We start from the raw sequence: 23,271 nt of genomic DNA on the forward strand, positions 1-23,271 counted from the left end.
CAAGACTAGAACATAGGACAGAGCAACCAGATATCAACCCAGATAGGGAAGTCACAAAAGTAAATCAAAGCTAAAACACTGAAAATAGGGAAACAGATGTCAATATGTAAAAGATGACAACATTAAAACAAAAAAGACGGACTTAAAAAATGTAGACATAGATTTTTCATATGGAGAGGAAGTCAAGGCGATATAAAGAAATAAAACACCGGTATAAACTTAGAAAAATAGGGGTAGGTATTAAGGTAACCACAAAAGAAACTAACAATCCTACAAGTCAAAATAAAAAACTAGAAAAATATAAAGACTTAGCAAACACAAAATCAACAACATGGAAAAAGATGAAAAGAAAATACATAAAGGAATAAATATATGTTGTAACTATACAGCTAAAAGTTATATTGCAGTGATGCAATGCTTATTCCACGTATCTATTTCCTTGGGTTTCATCCTGTGTTCATGACAAAGTGTTTTGACAAAATGGGTATGAGTGTGTGTGTGTGTAATATTCCTTAAACGTAGAGATCATATATTTATTCTCTTTCAATTTCAGCATTTCATAGTGTTAAATCTACAAAAATACTCAACAAATACTTTCTGGCTAGCTGGTAATATTCTGAAATGCTCAGATATATTGGTTACATCTGTTGGTATAAAACTTCTATTACAGACTTGTCTTAGAAAAATCCTTTTATCTGGTTTGCAGGTTTTCAAACTTTTTAAATAGATAATTCCATCACCACTATGACTTTTAGGCATATTTGAGTTTCTTCTAGTTGTTAATTCTTCTCTACCTTAATGTTATGGCTTTAAATTTCACTCTTTTTAATATAATACTCTTTCAACAGCTGTGTGTACTCAGCATTAGATTTATGAGTTTCTTTTGGACTAATTAAAGGGAAAGGCCAGGTTGAATTAGCAGAATAAAAGAGCTAGGAAATTACCTATTTCAACACTTTCACTTTCTTTAGGAAGGCAATGAGTAACTTGCGGAAATTAAATCAATGAATTTTTAAAAATGATGTGCAAAGCTATTACACCTACTCCTCACTTATCCACTATCTCGTTATCTGACATTTCACATTAATGACAGTAGTAAAAAATCTACTATCTGACTATTTTGTGCATTAACAATGTACATCTGGCAGTAATAGACCAAGGTACAAGGCAAGAGTAACGCTGGCTGTGATGGTTAAGGTTATGTGTCAACTTGGCTGGGCCATGATTCTCAGTGGTTTGGCAGTTATGTAATGAAATAATTTGGCAGTTATGTAATGATGTGGTCATCTTCCATTTTGTGATCTAATGTAGTCATTCTCCATTTTTGCCTAATGCCGATTTTCATTTAATGACCTGATCTTTGGAACCTAACCATGTCAATAAGTGAGGAATAGGTGTATTTACAAATATAAAATGTTGCTTAGAAGGCCTAAGTAGAGGGATATGCCTCAATGAATAGAATAATTTGTAATTAGCACATGAGTTATAGAGATTATACTGGAATTAGATTAACTTCAAGTGCTTTAAAACTTTTATTTTGTTAAGTAAAAATAAATGTCCTAGGGTTAGGGATGACACATGTAATACCATGAAATCTAACACTGTGGTTTTATAAAAGCTGTAAAGAAGAATCCATCCATCTATCCATCCCTCCACTCTTGCCACAGATTCTCAAATTACTTATCAATATAAATACTATACTTGGCTCTAACTATTTATGAAAATAATTCTTACCGGTTTATTAATGGCTTCTTTCAACAATTTTACAGTTTCTTCCCAGTTATTCTGTTTGTTTTCTTCACAGATGTTTAATGGGGACCTTCCTTGTTGGTCTGTTATGTGCTAGAAATGTGGGGAAAAAAAATAGAAAGTCATTACAAACATGGTATTGCAAGGGAAGATGTCATTCATTTACTCAGTTTCATAAAAAGTAAATTCTTGTCAAGTATTAAGTAAATATTAACCATACTTTGTACATCCTACGCTTAAACATAAGTTTCCAAAGATAAGAAATTTAAAGCACCAATCAATGTAATTATTTTTTTTAATAATTCTAATTATAGATACAACAAAGATTTTGTTAATGTTATGACTTTTTCCTTTATAAAACACTTATTACTACAAATTATAAAAACTAGGTAGAAAATCTTTTTTCTTTTTGAAGATTTTTGAGGAAAAACAATATAAAATGAGTATTGGTTAGATTTTATATACAAAGGCAATGTTTATACATAAACATTAGTTATTCTATATAGTAAATGCAAGTTGTTTTTATTTTTCAGCTTACCTCTCAAGTATACAATTAAACATTTTAGTGTCTTGTTATTCACTGTGGAATATTTTTAAAAAAAAAGTTGGAAAATAACTTACTCTGTCAATTTCTGGATGGTTTAGAAGAATCTGTACTATTTCAGCATGTCCTCCTCCAGCAGCAAAATGAAGAGGAGAACTAAGCTGTCCATTTAAAAGGTTTGGATTGCACTTTCCTTTCTCTAATAATATGCGAGTGGCTTCAACTTTTCCATACCTATAAAAAAGTAAAACTTACCTAAAAAAGTCATCTGAAATGTTTCAAAAATCCAAATTTTAGGTGACATCCCAAAGATTTCTAAGATTTTTCTAGGATAGAGAGCAAGGGATTAAGACACTGATGTAAATGTTTTGAGTGTCTAGGGATTTCTTCTGAATAATTCTGGTTCAGATCAACTGTTTCTATTTCTGATCAGCTGGAGAAAGTATAACCTCAAATATATGGTAGAGCAGATGATAGAGAAACACTACATACAACATCAGGTATACAAATTATAAATAAGGAATATATACAATTTTTAATAAAAAAACAGGGTCAAATCAAGAAGTAACTGTAAAAAAAACTTATTAGGAATGTTTTACTGAGGCTTGGCTGTGATTTACAAAATAGTCCCAAAGATATAATTCTATATGTAGCTGCTGTATTAGGCAATATGGAAGACACAAAGATATGTAAGCACATGGTCTCTGCTCTGATAAAGACTTACAATCTAGTCAAAGGGGCAAAACATAAACATGGGGTTTTTTAAATAATGCTAAAAACTTAAGTAACGGTTTAGAATAACAATAAAAAAGATAAGGTGCTATATAATTGTCATATCAAAATAGTAGAGAATTAATGTTTTAAAAAAAAAAGTCAGAAGGGGAGATATACTTCAGCCTAAGATGGTCCCAAAAAGTGATTTGATAGAAGAAGAATCTGAACTGGATTTTAAACAGGAAGGAACTAAAGAGAGGTAAAATAATTTAGGTAGGAGGAAAAAGAGTAAGCAAAAGCAAGAACCTGGAAGAACACAAAGTAAGCGGCAGACATAATGAGTCAACCATTTGGTTAAGTCCAAAGACTTACGTAAGGCAGCAATCTGAAGAAATGGTGAAAAAGTAATTCATTGTTTGAAATTAAGTGGGTAGGTGGGGAAAGAAGGGAAATTTGTGTTTAGATATGACGTGTATGAGAGGGAAACAGGACGTCTTAAGAACTGATCTAATTTGCTCTGAACCTTCCTTTCTTTCTTCTTCACATATCCTACCGTTCTTTTAATGCCCTGAACTTACCACTTACATCCTATCCTTTATTTATGTGACCTTTTTGGTCATGTTCTTTCCTACTCCTGATACGACCTTTTCCCCCTCCTTATTTTTTCAGGTTAAGTTCTATTATTTCTCTGATAGTTGAAAATCTACCTGATAAGGTCACATGGTTACTAGCCAGAGTTAGAATCCAGTTTACTGAATCTTGGCATAGCAGTTTCTATACTATGACAAATACTTGGATCACAGAATGGAGGCCAGTATTTCAATAATGATACCATAACAATAATATCTTGCATTTGTCATTACAGCTCCATTATGCCCTCTTGATTCCAATTTGTTCTTAGAGGGAAGATAGGTGGTCAACAGTATAAAATGCTGCAGAGCAGGGAAAGAGATTAGAAACTCAGAAAAAGTTAAGAACGTTCATGATGTGTGAAAGGAGAAAGTGTGGCCCATTCATCTTTGAAGTCTGTCTGTGAAAGGAGGGAAAGAAACAAGACAGTGGCTAGAAGAGGCAGCAGGTTCAATTTAAGGTTCTTTTTAAGGAGGAGAGAACCATGCGTGTTTGAAGGCAAGAGGAAAGAAAGCGCAGAAAAGGAAAGAGTGAATTTAGTGGGTAGTAGGAAGGATTTTTACATGCATACCCTACAATACAGAAGAGAGACAGGAACAATAAATTGATCATTAGAGACAGAGAAGGTCATTTCTCATAGCTTCACTTTTCTTTGAAAATAGAGGTTAAAGCTATCTGATGAGACTAGAGGAAGAAAGCAGGAGTAGTTTAGGGGCTCGAGAGTAGAAAGGTTTAATAGTGACCCTAACAGACAGGGTAGAATTGCTCCATAGGGTTTCCAAGGAGCGGCTGGTGGGTTCGAACTGCCGACCTTATGGTTAGCAGCCAAGCTCTTAACCACTGCACCACCAGATCTCCCTAGATATATTTAGCTACTCTCAAATGTCTGTTGAGGAAGAGTTGTTATTATTATGTGACATGAGCAGGAGAGCAAGAGCGACATGGGGCAACTAGTGGATAGAGTTAATCTCAATCCTGTCTCAACTGTCACATCTAAACAATAAATGGAAGGCTGTGACTCCACTGAAGACTTTTGGGGGCTTCTTGATACCACAGCTTCCCAAAAAACTAAAAGGATACTCCTCTAACATGATGTAGAATTTTATAGTAAGGATAAACAAACACAACATAAACCCAATACAAAACAACAGAAACTTCAAGGGTGAATAAGGGACCTTGTGCTATGCAACGACATTTACTAGTGATTAGCTATACTACTTGCATAACTTGGCAATGCCTAAGAACACTGAAGATGATTTTCCATATGGGACACATTAGAGTTCTGAACAGTGGCACATATACAGTAATCAAAGATCTAAATACAAAGTTTATCAAGCAAACATGGTAGAGAAAAAATGCCTGGAATAAGAACACATACAGGGCTAAGTGAACTATAGCCCGTAAGTAGTGAGTTTTCTGTCTAACCTGATTCAGTTTTGAAAAGAAGCACTAACACTGAAAAGAAGCACTAACATTTTAACTTTTTCTCTTTCTAAAAATAAAAGAATAAGTAATCCATTTACCAGCATGCATAATGAATAGGAGCCCAGTGGTCACTATCTAACTGGTTGACTGAAAATCTTTCACTGAGAAGTCGGCTTAGTAATTCTGAATCTCCTTCACAGGCACTTCGATGGAGCGGAAAATCATCTACCCACTGTCGTTCCCTAATCATTGAAAACAAATTAAAACATTTGTTAAAAAAAGTTACAGTTGAATTCAAATTGTTTCAACACATACGGTGACATATCTCTGAAAGCTATGTATCAATAAGCAGCTGCAAACCAGTGACTACATTGCATACTAATTGAATATATAATTTGAAAATGTATTTTTAAAATGTAAGTTTTAAAAAAGCAACATGGAGTAAAACCAAAACAGTACTTGTCCTCCGTGACACTGCTCATGCTTCTCTGCCATTTTTCCTGTTTGGGAATTTGAATTTTTGAGTAGTCTGGAGCTCCTAGACCAAAGTATGGATTTATTACCACTTTATCTACCTAGAAAGGGAAAACAAAACGAAAATAAAAAACCCTTAAGAACTTTAGATACTTGACTTTATAGCTTAAGTGTGGGTGTCACCTTAATGTTTATAATTAGTTATAGATGTATTTATCTCAGAAAAATTAAATTTGAAATCAGAGTCAAAATTCATTTAACTCTTACCCGGTTTGTATACTGAAGATCTGATCCAAACAAAGGGTTGTAAATACAGGTATCTGCTTTCTCTAGGGCTAACATTTTACTCTTTATTTCTAGTGCACTATAGCCCATATGTAGTGAGTTTTCTGTCTGACCTGATTCAGTAGTATATGCAGGGTTTATGACATTAGTTTTTATCCGCTCAAGAGGAGAAGGTCGGAATAAAGCTGGAATAAAGTGAGATTGTGCATGACGTTCATCTAACCACCTGCAAGATAAGGAAGAAGTCATAAAAGTATTTGTTCAAAAGTAAAGATGAACAAAGTAGACTATCATCCAACTTTTATATGAGATACTTTTTAATATTACATTCAAACTTCTGTATTTTTAACTGGCATTAAGCACTTCATTTATTATTAATAGAAGTTTTATTAATGGACACAACAAATACTTTTTTAAAGAATTTACATTATTATAATAATAAAACTTCTTTCAAAAAATATGAAGTACTTTTTTTGTTGGTTGTTTTTTGTTTTTAAGTTTTACTGTGGTAAATATATATGTAACATAAAATTTGACATTTAACCATTTTTAAGTGTAGAATTCAGTGGCATTAATTGTTGTTTTGTGCAACTATCACCATTATCCATTTTGAAATTTTTTCATCATCCTAAACAGAAACTCAACACCCTTTGAGTAAAAACTCCCCATTTCTCCCTCCCCCTAGCCCTTAATAACCACTAATAAACTCTGGTCTCTATACATTTGCATATTCTAGATACTTCATTTAAGTGGGATCATACAATATTCATCTTTTTGTGTCTGACTTATTTCACTTAGCATAATGTTTTCAAGGTTTGTTGATGTTTTAGCATTGATCAGAATTTCATTTCTCTTTCTGGCTAAATAATACTCCATTGTATGCATATACCACATTTTGTTTATATATTCATCTGCTGATGGACAGTTGGGTTGTTTCAACATTTTGGCTATTGTAAATAATGATGCAATGAACATCGGTGCACAAGTTGAAGTACTTTTTAATAAACTTGAACTACTGAGATGTAGGTGAAATTAATTCTATTGCTACAGAAAGACAAAGGCATGATAGGCTACATACACCGATAGGAGTATTTTAATACTAAGTCTAGTTTTATAATAGGGGAATCTTAATTATTAAGCCAGGGCTCCCTCTGTCATTCTTGAAGAATAAAATTAACATGTTGCAGGCAGATCAAGAAAATTTTGTTAGGGGCTTTTCATTTTTATATTATACTTCAAAAGCTTATTATTTTCTTAATATATGTATTATTAACTTCATTACTTTCCTCTAAAAGTCTATATCTATCACAGCAAAGTTCTACTATGTACATGTATTTAATTTATTAAAAAATATTATTAATGGCATTTCTTACTTATCCAAGGCTATTAACATCCTTGCTGTAAGTGTAGCAAAGTGACTGCTGGATTCACTACAGACGCGCATAATATCTTGTAAGCAGTAAAAAACTGGGCATCCTGGAGTATATGTATACTTAGTATTATCTGAAAAAGAAAAATGAAGAATTATGCCATTATATAAAAGGTTTATAATTGTTATGTTTTTCATTTAAAAGTATACAGTATGTTAAAAAAAAAAACTCGCTAAGTATAACATAAATTCTTCAACAATGTTGTCTTATTAATAAGATCTCCAACACCATTTGACATAGTAAACTTTTTAACCTAAGTATGGCAGGAAAAAAATATATCTGGAATGCTACACTGGCTAATAAAACTTGTGTAGGTACTGTGTCAGAAGGCTGATAGGATGCCCATGGTGGGGCATTAGTATCATCAGTATTTTTACCATCTCACAAGAGGCCAGTATTCTGTATTCCCAAAGTGTTTCACATCCAATACCTCACTGAGTTCTTCCAGTCCCATGAACCAAGGAGGGGCAGCTACCAATATGGTTCCTATTTTATAAATAAGAAACTGAGGTTTAAAGAGGTGATTTGCCCAAGATCACAAAATTAATGGGCAGCCACAGCAGTAACAGCAACCAAAAATTTGTCAGTGGTTACACAGGAAGATATGTATGTTATATAGGTGTGGAAGGGGGTGTGGGAGTACATGTGCATGCATATATAGGTAGAGTTGTGGTCATTTGTATAAACATATTTGTATGCGCTGCATATATATTCATATATATAACAGAGCACATAGGCGGCACAGTTATGGTAACTTGTTAGACATACCCAAACACCTTGTGGGTCGGAGTTACTGGGCTTGAAGGCTAAGGACCATAGTCTTCAGGGATATCTAGGTCAACTGGCATAACATAGTTCATAAAGATAATGTTCTACATCCTAGTTTGGTGAGTAGTGTCTGTGGTCTTAAAAGCTTGCAAGCAGTCATCTAAGATACAATTATTGGTATCTTCCCACCTGGAGCAAAGGAGAGCAAAGGAAACCAAAGACCCAAGGAAGCAATTAGTCCACAGGACTAATCGCTCACATAAACCACAGACTCCTCTAGCCTGAGACCAGAAGAACTAGATGGTGCCTGGCTACCACCAACAACCACTCTGACCAGGGACACAATAGAAGGTCCTGGTTGGAATGGGAGAAAAACGTAGAACAAATCTCAAATTCATAAAAAAGACCAGACTTACTGGACTGATAAAGAGACTGGAGGAACACCTGAAACTATCGCCCTAAGACACCCTTTTAACCTGGAACTGAAGCCACTCTGGGAGGTCACCTTTCAGCCAAATAACAGATTGGCCTACAAAATAAACAATAACACCCATGAGGAATGTGCTCCTTAAAACAATCAACTGTATGAGACCAAACGGGCAACATCCGCCCAAAAGCAAAGATGAGAAGGCAAGGATGGGCAGGGAAACTGGAGGGATAGAAATGGAGAAGGCAGGGTGGAAATGGAGAGAGTGCTAACACATTGCAGGGATAGCAACCAATGTCATGCAACAAACTGCATATAAATTGTTGAATGGGAAACTAATTTGCTGTATAACCTTTCACCTAAAATATAATAAAATGTTAAAAAAAAAATTAGTGGGCCGAAAGGTCTGCACTGAAATGTAATATTTTTTCTATTATTCCACAATGTTAAAGGCTCTAGTTGATTTTTCTTACTAGATCTTTTTTTAAATTTTACCAATATTGTGGGTGAGAGGATTTTAGAATTATCACTGACAGCTTATTGTTCCAAATACAAGGTAGGTCCTGGTCATAATTTGTTAATTTTCCAGAATACTTAAATATCTATTTCTGTTCTATGTATTGGGCCCTGGTGGTGAAGTGGTTAAGAGCTATGGCTGCTAACCAAAAGCTTGGCAGTTCAAATCCATCAGCTGCTCCTTGGAAACCCTATGGGGCAGTTCTACTCTGTCCTATAGGGTCGCTGTGAGTTGGAATCGACTCAATGGCAATGAGTTTTTGGATTCTATATACAGCTTCTTCTTTGGGGAAAAAAAAACTTTATTATAACCTGAACTCTTTTAATTTTAATTAAGGTTTTCCTCCTCCTCACTATTCTACTTAAAAAAAAAAAAAAGAAAGAAAAACATCACTATTCAGCCCAGAAGCCTGTAAATTACCTTGAAATTAAAACAGTTTTGTGTAACAAATCAGCTCATCTTTTATTAATAAACTGAAAACATGTATTTTACAACCATTTCATAGTAGTAATTACGAATACAATTCCTAAGTTCCTCAACAGAATTTAACTTAGCATCTGAAGTACATAAAGATTCAAAAGACAAATTTAGACTTTACCTTTGACAACAGATGGAACAATAAATAATGCTGCTTCTCTGCCCATCTTCTCTCCATCCAGAGGAAATGTCTTCATCAATACCACTCGTTTTCCTAATCATTTAAAAAAAGTTAGCAAAGGTAAAAGCTTACAATGGGCTTTTAAATCTTATAAACAACTTTGAGAATCATAAAATATTTTTAAAGGCCACATTAAAAGGAATGCAAATATAATAACAGTCCATTTTATTACATGCACAAGTAAGAAGTGATAATTCTGATACTGTATGATTCTAAGAATAATCAACCGGTAGGTTCAGGGTCCTGGTCTTGACTCACTAAAATAGAAGCCACTTATGCATAGCAAGGAAGACTGTCTTGCCAAGGATTGAGAGAATGGCTGAATAGCAAAGTACTATGTAGGGGCAGAAGGTACCTGGGTGGCACAAATGGTTTGCACTTGACTACTAACCTAAAGGTTGGTGGTTAAAATCTACCCAGTGGCGTCGCAGTAGAAAGGCTTGGTCATCTATTTCCATAGAGTTTACAGCCAAGAAAACCCTATGAGCAGTTCTACTCTGTAACACATGGGGTCACCGTGAGTCTGAATCGAGTTGATGGCAATGGGTTTGTCTGTTTATTTTTGGTTATGCAGGAGCAACAGGCATATGCTTTCTCACCTAGCTGGGATGTAGACAGGAAGAATGTTACTAGAGTCTGGGCTGGCTAAGAAGGGCGGTATACATAAATTGCAAAGTCCTATGGTTTAGTAGCTCTTCCTTTAACATTCAGCCTCTACCCTCAATTTGTATTAAAATCTGACTGGATTATATGCTATTGTTCTGAATTGTAACATCAATCTTAGTCTGTTTTTCCTGATTTGGCAACAAGCAGGCTATAAATATTAATCTACAAGTCTTGCACCCTAAAACCTCTCATCCTCTAGATACCTTTGCCACGATTTTTATCAACCCTTCCAATCTCCCTATTCTAAGAAATAGAACCTTGTTCCTGACCCACGTAGAAATGCCTAGCTGGCAGGTGGTATGCCTTCTGTGGACAGGTAGGTACTATAAGACTTCAAGCAGGTTCATTTACTCACAAAATACTAGAGTCAATATTTATGATTATTATGGCCCACTATTATTAGTCTCCAAACAACTATTTTACAAGACGGACAGTAGTACAAAATGTTATGTGCTAGATAAAGAATAACAGTCTAATAAAGTTCAGCGGTAATATTTCTTTTGTTTGGCTTGAGGTCTTGTTCCCACTTAATCTTTCCTGCCTTGCTGCGTCCCAAAACCCGGTTCTGATCCACTGTTTAATTGCTTACTTTAAAAGTTTACTTAGTTGTATTTAACTATGAGATCTGTGTGGGAGAAGAAAAAAAAGCACCGACTAAAGGACAAACTCTAGTCCCAATTGCTCCACTAATGGCAATATGATCTTAGTAGGTGACAACCTATATCTGCATTTCATTTGCATTTTACAGATGTGAAAATGACCACACACCAACTGGCAGGATCAATTTAGGGATCTCGTTTATAAATATGAATGGCACCACTTTGTAAACTATCTATTGTTGTTGTCAGTTGCCTAGTCAATTCTGACTCGTGGTGACCCCGTGAATGCAGAACAGAAGTGCTCCACAGGGTTTTCAAGGCTGTGACCTTTCAAAAGCAAATTGCCAAGCCTGTCTTCCGAGGTGCCTCTGGGTAGGTTTGAAACATCGACCTTTTGGCTAGTAGTCTTGTGCTTAACCTTTTGCGTCTCCCAGCCACCTAAACTACCTGTAGTACTGCACAAAAATGTAAGGCATGACTACTGCTACTATAACGTCATTTGAGATTTTCATGCAATGCTTGTATAATCAATCATATCGCTCTATAAAAATATTTCATGCGTTTAGAAAAACTCAGCTGAATAGGATACTCAAGATAGAGTATGACTGATAAATACAATCATTTGGTTAAGCAAAACTTCTCTATTTTTCTTTATTAGCACATTTTACTGCCTAAGAACACAAGGCATAATTGTGCTGAACATGTTGCAGGATGCCTGTCCACTAATAACTCATCTTAAGGGAAATTATCCAGCCCTCTGGGCCAGGGGACATTTTTGTTAACACTGGCACCTCTTCATTCCCTCTCTGGGTGAATGGACGAGTGGTAGAGCTTGGATGATTCATAGCAAATTATGACTTGTTGATCTCAGCTCAAATACGTGTTTCAGGAATTTAGTCTCAGGGCAGTTCAACTACAACAATTTAGCAATAGTGGAACAAGTCTCGAAGGAATTTTACCAGAAAAGTCCAAGACCGAGGCAGAAAAGGCTGGCTAACTTTGTAACATTCAAAAGGAGTCTTTCACATACCTGATCACCCACAAAGACAGTCTCTTTTTTTTTTTTGAGCTAAGATCAGTTACAAGATCATTTTATTAAAAGTAAGTCTGCCACATCCAAACTTCCTGAGGGACCAAATTACTGGGCTGAGGGCTGGGGACCATGGCCTTGGGGAACAATTGGCATAACAGTTTATAAAGATAATGCTCTACATCCTACTTCGGTGAGTAGCATCTGGGGTCTTAAAAGCTTATGAGTGGCCATCTAAGATACTCCACTGGTCCCAACCTGTCTGGAGCAAGGGAGAATGAAGAAAACCAAAGATATAAAGGAAAGATTAGTCCAAAGGACTAATGGTCCACAACTACCACAGCCTCCATCAGACTGAGTCTAGCACAACTAGATGGTGCCCAGCTACTACCACCGACTGCTCTGACAGGGATCACAATAAAGGGTCCCAGACAGAGCTAGAGAAGAATGTAGAAAATTCAAACTCCCCAAAAAGGACCAGACTTACTGGCCTGACAAAGAGACTAGAGAAACCCCGAGAGTATGGCACCCAGACACCCTTTTAACTCAGTACTGAAGTCACTCCTGAAGTTCACCTTTCAGCCAAAGATCAGACAGAAAGGCCCATAAAACAAAACGAGACTAAATGGGCACATCAGTCCAGTGGCAAGGACGAGAAGGTAGGAGGGGACAGGAAAGCTGGTAATGGGGAAAGGTGGAGAAAGGGAGAGTGTCGACATGTAGTGGGGTTGGCAACCAATGTCACAAAACAATGTGTATTAACTGTTTAATAAGAAACTAATTTGCTCTGTAAATCCTCATCTAAAGCATAATTAAAAAAAAAAAAGTAAGTCTGCTAATTAGGAAAAGGGGATTCTTTTTGTGGGACTAAGAATGTGTATCAAAGTTCTGTAAGTTTATGCAGGAACTTCTCATAATCCTGAGTTACAATACTCAGAGCCCCAACCCACAGAAACTCTTTAAAAATCCCTATTGGGGAGGTTATCCAATTCTTCAAATAAAATATGGTAAACAGTATCTCCAAAAGTTAGAGAACACAGATTTATAGTTCTCCCCAGAGAACATACTCAAAATAATAAATAAATGAAATCAGACCAACCAGCTGTAACTCTGCAACAAAAATAGTCTCCTTATTGAAACAAATGAGTCAGACAACTTATCTCTATTCAGAGGAACAGGAAAAAAATACACTGAATAAGCTTTAAAAAAAAAAAAAACCCAAAAAAGTAGGCACAGAGAAATACTTCTTCACTAAAAACTATTTTCAATGGCTGTTTGATTAAAGTTTGTTTTATCCTGGGGGACCTCATACCATCAAGAAAGCAGTGCCGGGAGCAGAGCGCATCCTCCGGACTGGGGTCCCTGCGCCGAGAAGCTCCTAGTCCGGGGGAACACCGAAGAGAAGAAGGCCGACAGAGAGAAAAAGCCTTCCCCTGGAGCTGACGCCCTGAATTTGGACTTTCAGCCTACTTTGTGAGGAAATAAACTTCTCTTCATTAAAACAAAACAAAAAAAAAAAAAGTTTGTTTTATCTTTCTAATAATTATGCCTCAATCTTGGTCCCTGGGTGGTACAAATGGTTAAGCACTCAACTACCAACCAAAAAGCTGGTACTTCGATCTCACCCAGAGGCACCTTGGAGGCAGGCCTGACAATCTGCTTCCTAAAGGTCACAGCCTTGAAAATTAAGTCAATTCTGACTCATAGCGACCTTATAGGACAGAACAGAACTGCCCCACAGAGTTTCCAAGGAGCAGCTGGTGGGTTCGAACTGCTGACCTTTTGGTTAGCAGCCAAGCTCTTAACCACTGTCTCACGAAGTAGTCCTATTCTGCACACATGGAGTCGCCATACCTGGGAATCAAGTTAATGGCAACCAACAAAAACACAACCATTTTGGAAATAGTTAATATTTTCTGAAGCTTCTGAATGCTACCTGCTTCTTCTGAGGATGAGGCTTGAGAAAACTGATCTTTAATTTTAAATCAGTCTGTTATGCTATTTATTATCTAATATTTTAAATGGGGCCTCAATCTTTCAGGATTAATACTTGTACATTTCAGCTTGGCTCTTTGAAAAGGGTGTTCTTCCCGTTACCAAATGGGAAGAAAACTTCTGCTACCTAGTAACTTCAAGGACTCTCCCGATCCATGAATCTCGACTTTTACTTCGTTATAGAGAGAAGTCTATAGTTTTTGCTGTCTTGGAGTGCAGAAATAAAAATAATTCAGAGATACTTATCTAGGGAACTGTATTTCTAGCAAGAGTAATTTATACTCTTTTAGTTTTCAAATTACCGCTTTATTTTTTCTTCTTTCTATTGAATGAATCATTAACACTGTGACTTTTTACAATTATTTTTCAACTTTAAAAAAAATTAGTCAAGTTACTTCTTGAAGGGGCTTGGCTGAAACTTAAAAAACCTTTCTGAGTCTTATTCAAGTTTTTTAAATGGAAAGAAATATAAAGATACTGATTTTAATATATATTTTTTTTAAAAAAGTCCCTCTTTTCACAAGTATTTAAAGTAAATTGTCAAGAGAAAGAAAGGTCTCCTACCTCTGATACCCTGGTTTGCAGGAGAAATTGGCTTGGTGGTTTCTACTACATAATCCAATATGCCTTGTGTTATTTCACTGTTGCCTTGAAGTTTAGTTTCCAGCAAAACTTTCTTTCTCTTTTTTTTCTGTCCTTCAATGGGAACTTCATGCAACAAAATCTTTGATGAGAAAATATTAAAAGTTCAAATTAAAATTCACTTCCCCTAGAATACTACAACAAGCTAATAGTCTTTCTCAACCCTAGCTACGTTTTAGAATAGCTTGGGAAGCTTTTAAAACAATATGAATGTCCAGGCCCATCTCAGCCCTAACAGAGGAGGAATCTTCAGAGGAATGGGGCCCTGGTTACTGGGAGTTTTAAAAGTTCCCCAGGTGATTCTAAAGTGCAGCCAGGGTTGAGAACCACTAAGCCAAAGCACTGCTGCAGTAGCAGCAGCCTACTGAGAACCCCTGCAGTAACCGTTAATAGGCGTCCAACGACTAACCTTAGAAAAGCAGTTAAAGCAAAATGCTAGAGAAATCAGTTGGAGTCAGGTTAGATTAGAAATATTTCATGGTGTTTGGAATCTGTTGCATAGAAAAGATAACAATTCTGTTATGTACATATTTTGCCTTAATTACATGGTTACTAGCATATGTAATATAATTCAAGACTACAGAGAAATAAATCAATTGCCCAAAATTTAAAGGTAAAAAAGATTATTTTAAAATGACTGTTAAAAATAGTTGAGAAAATAACCAAGAACACTATATAGATAGAAATTTTGAAGGAGGTTTTTTTTTTTTTTTTTTTTTTTTGCAGTGGTTTTACTTAATTTTTGGGAGCCATTTCATATATTGTACAAAAAGCTGAATATACACATTTTAAAGAAAACTCAAATGAGTAATTTGGAACATTTAAAAACCTACACATGTCAATGAATAGCAACATGGTCAAAAGGCATGCAGCAGAAAAAAAGACAGTGATAGGCAAAGATCTAGAATAATAAGCTTGTCAATAAGAATGTATAGGACATGGTAAGACTGTATATACATGATAATTGACATTCAATACTAGCAAATCAAACATTATTAATTTTTTCTCACTTCATATGACTTAGCTCTGTATTCACGAGAGTTGAGACTGGCGGTATTCTTTGGACGAATAACAGCAACGTATGCCTCTTCAATGTTTTCTGGATTTCCCATAGCTTTATAAAACAGAAAAATAATTCCTTGAAAAATTAAACTGAATGACATAATTGGTGACAAGTTAAAAAATATAGTATTGCATCCTAACTTGACAACTTTTATTTACTTCCACATAATCACTTTGACAACCAATTTAAAAAGTTAAAATGTTGGATTTCTTGTTACCTCTAAACCCACTGCCCTCGAGTTGATTCCGACTCAGAGATCAGCCACCCTATAGGACAGAGTAGAAATGCCCCATAGGGTTTCCTAGGTTGTAATCTTTACAGGAGCAGATCGCCAGGTCTTTTGTCCCAAGAAGCGGCTACTGGGTTCAAACCACCAACCTTTTGGTTAGCAGCCAAGCGCTTAATCATTGCCCCACCATAGTGATTCAGAATAATACACACTTATTTTCCATAAATTACACAAAAGTGAATGTTATACTGATACATTTGTTAACAGTCTGGAAGTTGGAAATAGCTAGCTATTTTATATCCACTGACGTTCACTTTAGAATCTTGGAAAGGAGAATATTGATACCAGAAATTTGGATGAGCCACAGTTTAAAAACCACCTCACGCTTACCAAATTGTCTTTTGGAATATCGCTCAGAGTCACAAAGAAAGCAAAACAAGCGTCTCAACAGCTAACATAAATACCAAAATAAATAAAGCTCCATATGCTGCTGCTGTTAGGTGCTGCTGAGTCGATTCTGACTCATAGCGACCCTACATACAACACAATGGAACACTGCCGGGTCCTGTGCCACCCTCACAATCATTGTTATGTTTGAGTCCTCTGTTGCAGCTACTGTGTCAATTCAACTTGTTGAGAGTTTTCCTCTTTTTTGCTGACCCTCTACTTTACCAGGCACGATGCCCTTCTCCAGGGACTGGTCCCTCCTGATGACATATCCAAAGTACGTGAAACAAAAGTCTCACCATTCTTGCTTCTAAGAAGCAGTCTGGCTGTACTTCTTCCAAGATAGATTTGTTTGTTCTTTTGGCAGTCCATGGTATATTCAACATTCTTCGCAAACACCAAAATTCAAAGGCATCGATTCTTCTTCGGTCTTCCTTATTCATTGTCCAGCTTTCGCATGCATATGAGGTGATTAAAATACCATGGCTTGGGTCAGGTACACCTTAGTCCTCGAAGTGACATCTTTGCGTTTAACACTTTTAACACAGTTGCCCAATGCAATATGTTGTTTGATTTCTTGACTGCTGTTTCCATGGGTGTTGTGGATCCAAGTAAAATGAAATCCTTGACAACCTCAGTCTTTTCTCCATTCATCCTGAGTGCTGTTTATTGATCCAGTTGTGAGGATTTTTCTTTATGTTGAGGTGGAATCCATACTGAAGACTGTAGTCGTTGACTTTCATTAGTAAATGCTTCAAGTTCTCTTCACTTTCAGCAAGCAAGGTTGGCTCATCTGCATATTGCAGGTTGTTAATGGATCTTCCTCCAATCCTGATGCTGCATTTTCTTCGTATAGTTCTTCGTATAATACAGCTTCTCGGATTATTTGCTCAGCATACAGACTGAATAAGTATGTTGAAAGGATACAACCCTGATGCACACCTTTCCTGATTTTAAACCACACAGTATCCCCTTGTTCTTTTGGAACCACTGCCTATTGGCAAAAATAATCTTTCTCAGGACTGAGAAATGAGGGATGTAGGAGATAGAAAGCAGACACAAGAACTCAAACCTCAGAGGAGTTTGAGGCCATTTCAGGCAAGGGCAAAACAATCCTACACATAAGCACCAATTTCCTTATGACGATGCTAACAACAACAAAACCTAAATTATGTTTATTATATTTGATGAGGAAAAAACAAATCAGAAAGATTTCCATCCAAAATAGTATAAAAATAATGTTCTGACTTTTGAAATATACTTTAACTTCCTAGAAAAGTTACTTAAGTGAAACATCTTAATCCCTGCTGTTCAGGAAAGCACTGAGCCATTACTTGTACCTTCATTAGTTTATAGATTTAATTTCTTTTGTAAACAAATTCTTTCACGTTTATAGGTTACAATCTCTTGGAAGCCAGAGATAAATAATTTTCTTTGGAGATGTCTATTACAAAACCATAAATATTTGGTCAGTTGATAAAAGCTTTCTGATAATGATTTAACAGCCTTTTCCTTTACCATTATCAGTTCCCTAGATAATCCAATTTTTTTCCACCAAATGTATTCAATATGTATACATATACTTCCCCCATGCCATAGTTTGAATTTTGTCCCCCAAAAAAGGTGTGTATCAACTTGGCTGAGCCACGATTCCCAGAATTGTGTAGCTGTCCTCTATTTTACAATTGTAATTTTATGTTAAAAAGAATTAGGGTGGGATTGTAACACCACCCTTACCCAGGTCACATCCCTGATCCAATGTAAAGGGAGTTTCCATAGGGTGTGGCCTGCACCACCTTTTATCTTACAAGAGATAAAAGGAAAGGGAAGCAAGCAGAGACTGGGGAACCTCATACCACCAAGAAAGCAGTGCCAGGCGCAGAGCGCACCCTTTGGACCTGAGGTTCCTGCGCAGAGAAGCTCCCAGACCAAGAGAGGATTGATGACACAGACCTTCCTCCAGAGCCGACAGAGAAAGCCTTTCCCTGGAGCTGATGCCCTGAATTTGGACTTGTAGCCTACTAGACTGTGAGAGAATAAATTTCTCTTTGTTAAAGCCATCCACTTGTGGTATTTCTGTTATAGCAGTACTAGATGACTAAGACACCCCAGTAGACTAATGTCAAGTCTTTGTTGAGCAACTTCCAACAAGAAATTGAATTTCAATCTCACTCTTAGAAAATAATTCACATTCCAATAATTCTATCTTCCATTAAGTGCTATTATTAATTTTTTCATGGCTAGACTAAAATGCATCTTGTTGTGCTGAAAATCTTTTATTTTAAAAAACAAAAATTCCCCAGCAAATTTCTAAAGAACATCAAACAAGTAGTTTCTTTTTCAATCATGTTGAGATTCACGTTCTTCAGTTTTAAAAAATCCATTAAAGACTAAAATGATCTGTCCATATTTAATGAGTTCCTTACTGCTCCAATGCTCATAGAGAAAGAGAGAGAGAGGGGAAAAAAAAGACCATTTTCAAGAAGAGATTCTAAACGTCGTATGAGAAGAAATAAGAGTACATCTGTTTTCTGAACTAAAAATACCACTTTAGAACCTTTGTTTACCTAGATAATAAAAATCCAGTCTCTTCTGACATTTTAAATACACTTTAGCCCGACATTTAAAAAAATCTTTTTTTTGTACAAAAGTTCTGGTTTAAATAATAATTATTTCTAGTGATTCAGGTCCCGAGAAACTACAGATATTTCACTAGAGAGACTACAGTAAAACATTAGGATGGAGATACTTCATTTTGTTAAAAGTTTTGAGCACATTTCATTCATTTTCACTCTACACCTCATGGAATTTTTTTCTGTTCAATTTTTTCAGAAGCTCAATTCTTAAAACCTACCTCATGCAACAGCACTTCCTACACCATATAAAAAGGATAAGGTCTTTTTCTTCTCAGAATTTCTATCTAGCAATGATCTTTTCACTTCAGCTTAACAATAAAGCTTACAAATCATGAGATGTATAGATGCCTCCCTGAAGCCCCCAAAAGAAAGACACTGTATTTTGAATACAGTGTAAATATATACATGGCCTAATTACAAAAACTTTATTTTTAATACACTGCTGCGGAATTTACTACACTATGAAAAGTCGTATCTTAGGTACAATGTATATAAAGTAGATAATGTATAATTTCTTTTGCTTTGTGGAACAGATAATCAAAAAACCATATTTTACAGGAATTTCTTTGATCTGATAAAAAGCGCTATGGATTTTAGGTATTTATGAAACACCATCATAGAGAGACTAATATACAATATTTAAAAATCCTTGTAGTTTTAAGACCTAAAACGAACTCTTAGTACGAAGATTTTCTATTATGCACCTAAGAGAGGAAACAAGTAATTCTTAGTTTTCTAAACCACAATTTAAAGCAAATCAATTATTGTTTTGATCAAACTCATGTTAGGAAAAGCATATAGTAAAAGTGCTTTATTTGTTAATACTCATCATTTCTCACTTACTATTTTACAGAACACTCTATTTTTAAAAAATATATAAACAAGATGTAATAAAAAACCAAAAGATATAACTATGGAGATTACACTATTTTGGTTTTAAACCAGTTTATGTTAACATAACTCCAGAAGATTTATAAAAGTAATTTTCAAGAAATATTCATACCTGACCATTTTAAATATACAAATAATATATTTTTACACTGTCATGAAAAAAGGAAACAAAGGCTTAAAGTCAGGAAAAGAACAAAAGCTACTAATATATAAAGGCAAAATTGTTAAGGCAGAAATACATGCAAAGAGATTAGAAGAGAGTAACCTGAGCTAAAAATAAGAGAAAGGTATAACTAGATTTTGCAATACATGTAGACTGAGTTTTAGATAAGGGTTCAAGTGACTAGGTACAGGAAATGTGTGGCACTTTGTTTAATGGCTCATTTTATTCTGGAACATATTTAGGCATAAATAATAATTTGCTGCCTAACTAATAAAACACCAAACTCAATGCTGTGGAGTCGATTCCGATTCATACAGACACTGTAACAATGAGACCTTAGAGATATGTAGAAGTGGTTCTCATTGGGGGCAGTACCCACCTGGGATCTTTTTGAACTATGTAGGGGCACTGGTGTCAATATGACTGGGGAAAGAAGGTGTATAACTGCCATTTAATACCCATGGGACAGGTTTGTTCATTTGTCTTTAGTATGTTGAAGTCTTATTTAACAAAACGTCAAAAGTGTCTTCAATAAGAAACATTTGCTATACAGAGTACAAACTTAAAAAGCTTTTTTGCAATGGAGAAAAAAAAAGATTCAGTAAATGAACATGGGTATTATAAATTTAGTAAGCAGAAGTCAAAGCTGACAAGATGATATACCAGTTTGGGTGGTACATGCTAATAAAAATTACCAACAATGATCAGAAAGTGCATCTCCATAAAACAAAAACAAAACTGAGCATTATTTTAAGACAGAAAAAGATGATCCCCCTCCCTTCGTCCTTAAGCAATGTTTCTTAACCTTTTAAAACCCATGTCAACTTTTAATAATCAAGCCAAACCAAACTTAAAAAAAAAAAACAAACCTACCCTACACAGTTAAAAATTGGTGATAAATCTATTTTCTTTTTATTCCCACCAGCCAAGATGATTTATCGAGTCATTCTCAAGTTTTTATTGCTTTCGTTTTCTGAATATAGAATTTAATATACTCTTAAAATAATACAAATAATAGCTAACACCTATAAGCCTTATATTCGGAGCCCCTGGTGGCTCAGTGGTTAAGTGCTGGGGCTGCTAACCAAAAGGTCGGCAGTTGGAAACCCTATGGGGCAGTTCTACACTGTCCTATAAGATCGCTATGAGTCATAATCCACTCAACAGCAATGGGTTTGGTTTTTTGAATAAGCCTGTCCTAGACGTTGTTTTATATGCTTTACATATATTACTCAACTTATTATCACCCTAACCCTATGATGTAGGTATTATTATTGTTATTCCCATTTTAGAGATGAGAAAACTTAATTAGAGATTACTTGCCTAAGGTCCCTTCTCCATTCTCTTTACTATTTTAAAGCATTATAACATTAAAGAGATGAAATGGCAAATAAATCAGTAAAAATCCCCCCACAGGAAATTGATAACTATAAAAACCTCACCCTTTTGCTACCCAAATTGGTTTATGGTAGTAAAAAAAGAGGAAGTAATAATAAAGCAGACTAGAAAACAGCCATTGATGCTACTTCTAACTCAGTTTTCTTTTTCAACTTTTTCCTTGTCCCTTAAACCAATCTTATAACTTTCACTTATCAATATCAACAAGCATCACCAATAATTTTCAAGAACTTTTTTTCTGTTAAGTGACATTTTATTCTGTAATTTAATTATTTTTTATTGTTTCAGAAATATATATAACACATTTGCCAATTCAACATTTTGTAATTTAAATATCTAATACATCCTCACATAGCTTTAGAAGGCAATTATACTAAATCTAGCTGAGAAGGAACTAAGTAACACTGAAATTCGCAGTCGAATGAATTTCTACAGTTGACACAAAGTACATTTAATGAGGTTGATACCTCATTTGATTTGATTCTTAGTATTGTAAATATGCTATTTATCAACTGCCACTGTAGTTCTACAACACACTTCTAAGGGGGAATCAACGGATATATTAACACAGGGTTAAGGGGAAAAAATGGAATGAATTATTTGGTTTCATATCGATCATGAAAACATTGCTGAGTTTTTGCCACTTCCTTCAAATACGACGAGGACATCAAGGCAGTTAAGAGACTGGAGATGCGGAGGAAGCATTTAACAAACAGAAACTACGAAGACACAAGCTGAGAGAGTGGGAAAGTAATGGAGCTGAGATCTGCAGTTGGGACAACTAGATAAAAGGAACTTCTGGTAAAGCTAAAAACACCGTGGAGAAAAAGCTAAGCAAACAAGCAAAACAACAACAACAAAAAAGCAACCAAGCAAACAAAAAACACCTTAAAACATAGGGGGAAAGGGAAGAGGGCAGAGCTGAGCTAGAATGACAAGCTGTGAAGTGCCTTCCCTACAATGATAAAAATAAACACTGCTTCGGAGGTTTTCTCCTCAGCCACCATCCATCTACTTCTACTACCGGGAAAGGACGTGCAAGCATCTTCGCTCAAAGAGCTTCCGTCCAAAAAGTGGCGTTGGCGCCTCTGTAACTACTTGTAAGATATAAACTCCTTGCCTGGAGAAACTAGATGTGGAGATGTCTCAGTCTCCCGCCTCTCTGTTTTCTCTCGCTGGAGTCTGGATCTTGCTCCTCCTCGTTGACCCGAAGGAAACCCAGCGGTCCCACCCGTGCGGGCGGCCGAGCGGTTCCCGGGCGGCTACATTCAACTCACGGGGTGGGACAGTGACCTGGGGGGGGGACGAGGGGGAGGACCGTCACTGTTCTCTCATTCCTCCTTCCCTTCTCCCAGGCACAGCTGCCTTGGCGACGCCAGCGGCCAGGCCCAACTTCCTGTGTCAGAAAAACCCACGGTCGTCAACAGAAGCTGCTTGGCGTGTTCTGCCGCGCTCCCCGCCCCGCGCCCCAGGAGCTCGGGTCTCTGGTCTCGGATAACCGCTCGCCCACTGGCTCTTTATTGTCCTTCCCGCTCCTGGCACCTGAGCACCATACAACCCTCACCCTCTCCTGAAACTAGGGACTCCAGGATCATCAAAGGCCTCAGCTTCCCAACCCGTTGCTACCGGGGCGAGAAATCCCTTCCGGGTCCACACCCCCTGCAGCCTCGCGGTTGGCAGAGGAAGAGCTTCCGGGTCGGCGGCTAAGCTGCTGCTGTTCCTGCCGCTTCTCGCCGGCGCTTCGGCCTCTCTGGGGCAGGTGGCTCGGGGCGGGGGTGGTGGCGGCGGGGGCGCCAGCTGCTGAGCCGGAGGCGGGGGAGGTGGAGGGGGACGGCCGGGACTGCGCGCGCGCGCAGGCTGGAGGATGAGCCGGACTTGACCGCGAGACGGA

General features: G+C 36.5%; 1 protein-coding gene across 3 annotated transcripts in view; it reads right to left on the bottom strand.

The window, feature by feature from the left end:
- Positions 1-23,023, bottom strand: part of KRIT1 (KRIT1 ankyrin repeat containing) — a 71,448-nt gene extending 48,425 nt beyond the window's left edge. For 2 of the 3 annotated variants that reach the window (XM_023724635.1, XM_004389651.3), the window contains exons 1-10: positions 22,501-23,022; positions 15,564-15,667; positions 14,476-14,635; positions 9,562-9,654; positions 7,195-7,324; positions 5,804-6,047; positions 5,522-5,637; positions 5,161-5,304; positions 2,371-2,527; positions 1,735-1,842 (exon numbers count right to left, since the gene is read on the bottom strand). In XM_023724635.1, coding sequence (XP_023580403.1) covers positions 1,735-1,842; positions 2,371-2,527; positions 5,161-5,304; positions 5,522-5,637; positions 5,804-6,047; positions 7,195-7,324; positions 9,562-9,654; positions 14,476-14,635; positions 15,564-15,665 — 1,254 coding nt within the window. In that variant the 5' untranslated portion in view covers positions 15,666-15,667; positions 22,501-23,022. Of the gene's footprint in view, positions 1-1,734; positions 1,843-2,370; positions 2,528-5,160; positions 5,305-5,521; positions 5,638-5,803; positions 6,048-7,194; positions 7,325-9,561; positions 9,655-14,475; positions 14,636-15,563; positions 15,668-22,500 lie in introns of all 3 variants that reach the window. The other variant, XM_023724634.1, reaches the window with a different exon arrangement.
- Between the last annotated feature and the right edge of the window lie 248 nt (positions 23,024-23,271).

Source organism: Trichechus manatus, unplaced genomic scaffold, assembly GCF_000243295.1.
Source record: "Trichechus manatus latirostris isolate Lorelei unplaced genomic scaffold, TriManLat1.0 scaffold00253, whole genome shotgun sequence".
Lineage (NCBI taxonomy): Eukaryota > Metazoa > Chordata > Mammalia > Sirenia > Trichechidae > Trichechus > Trichechus manatus.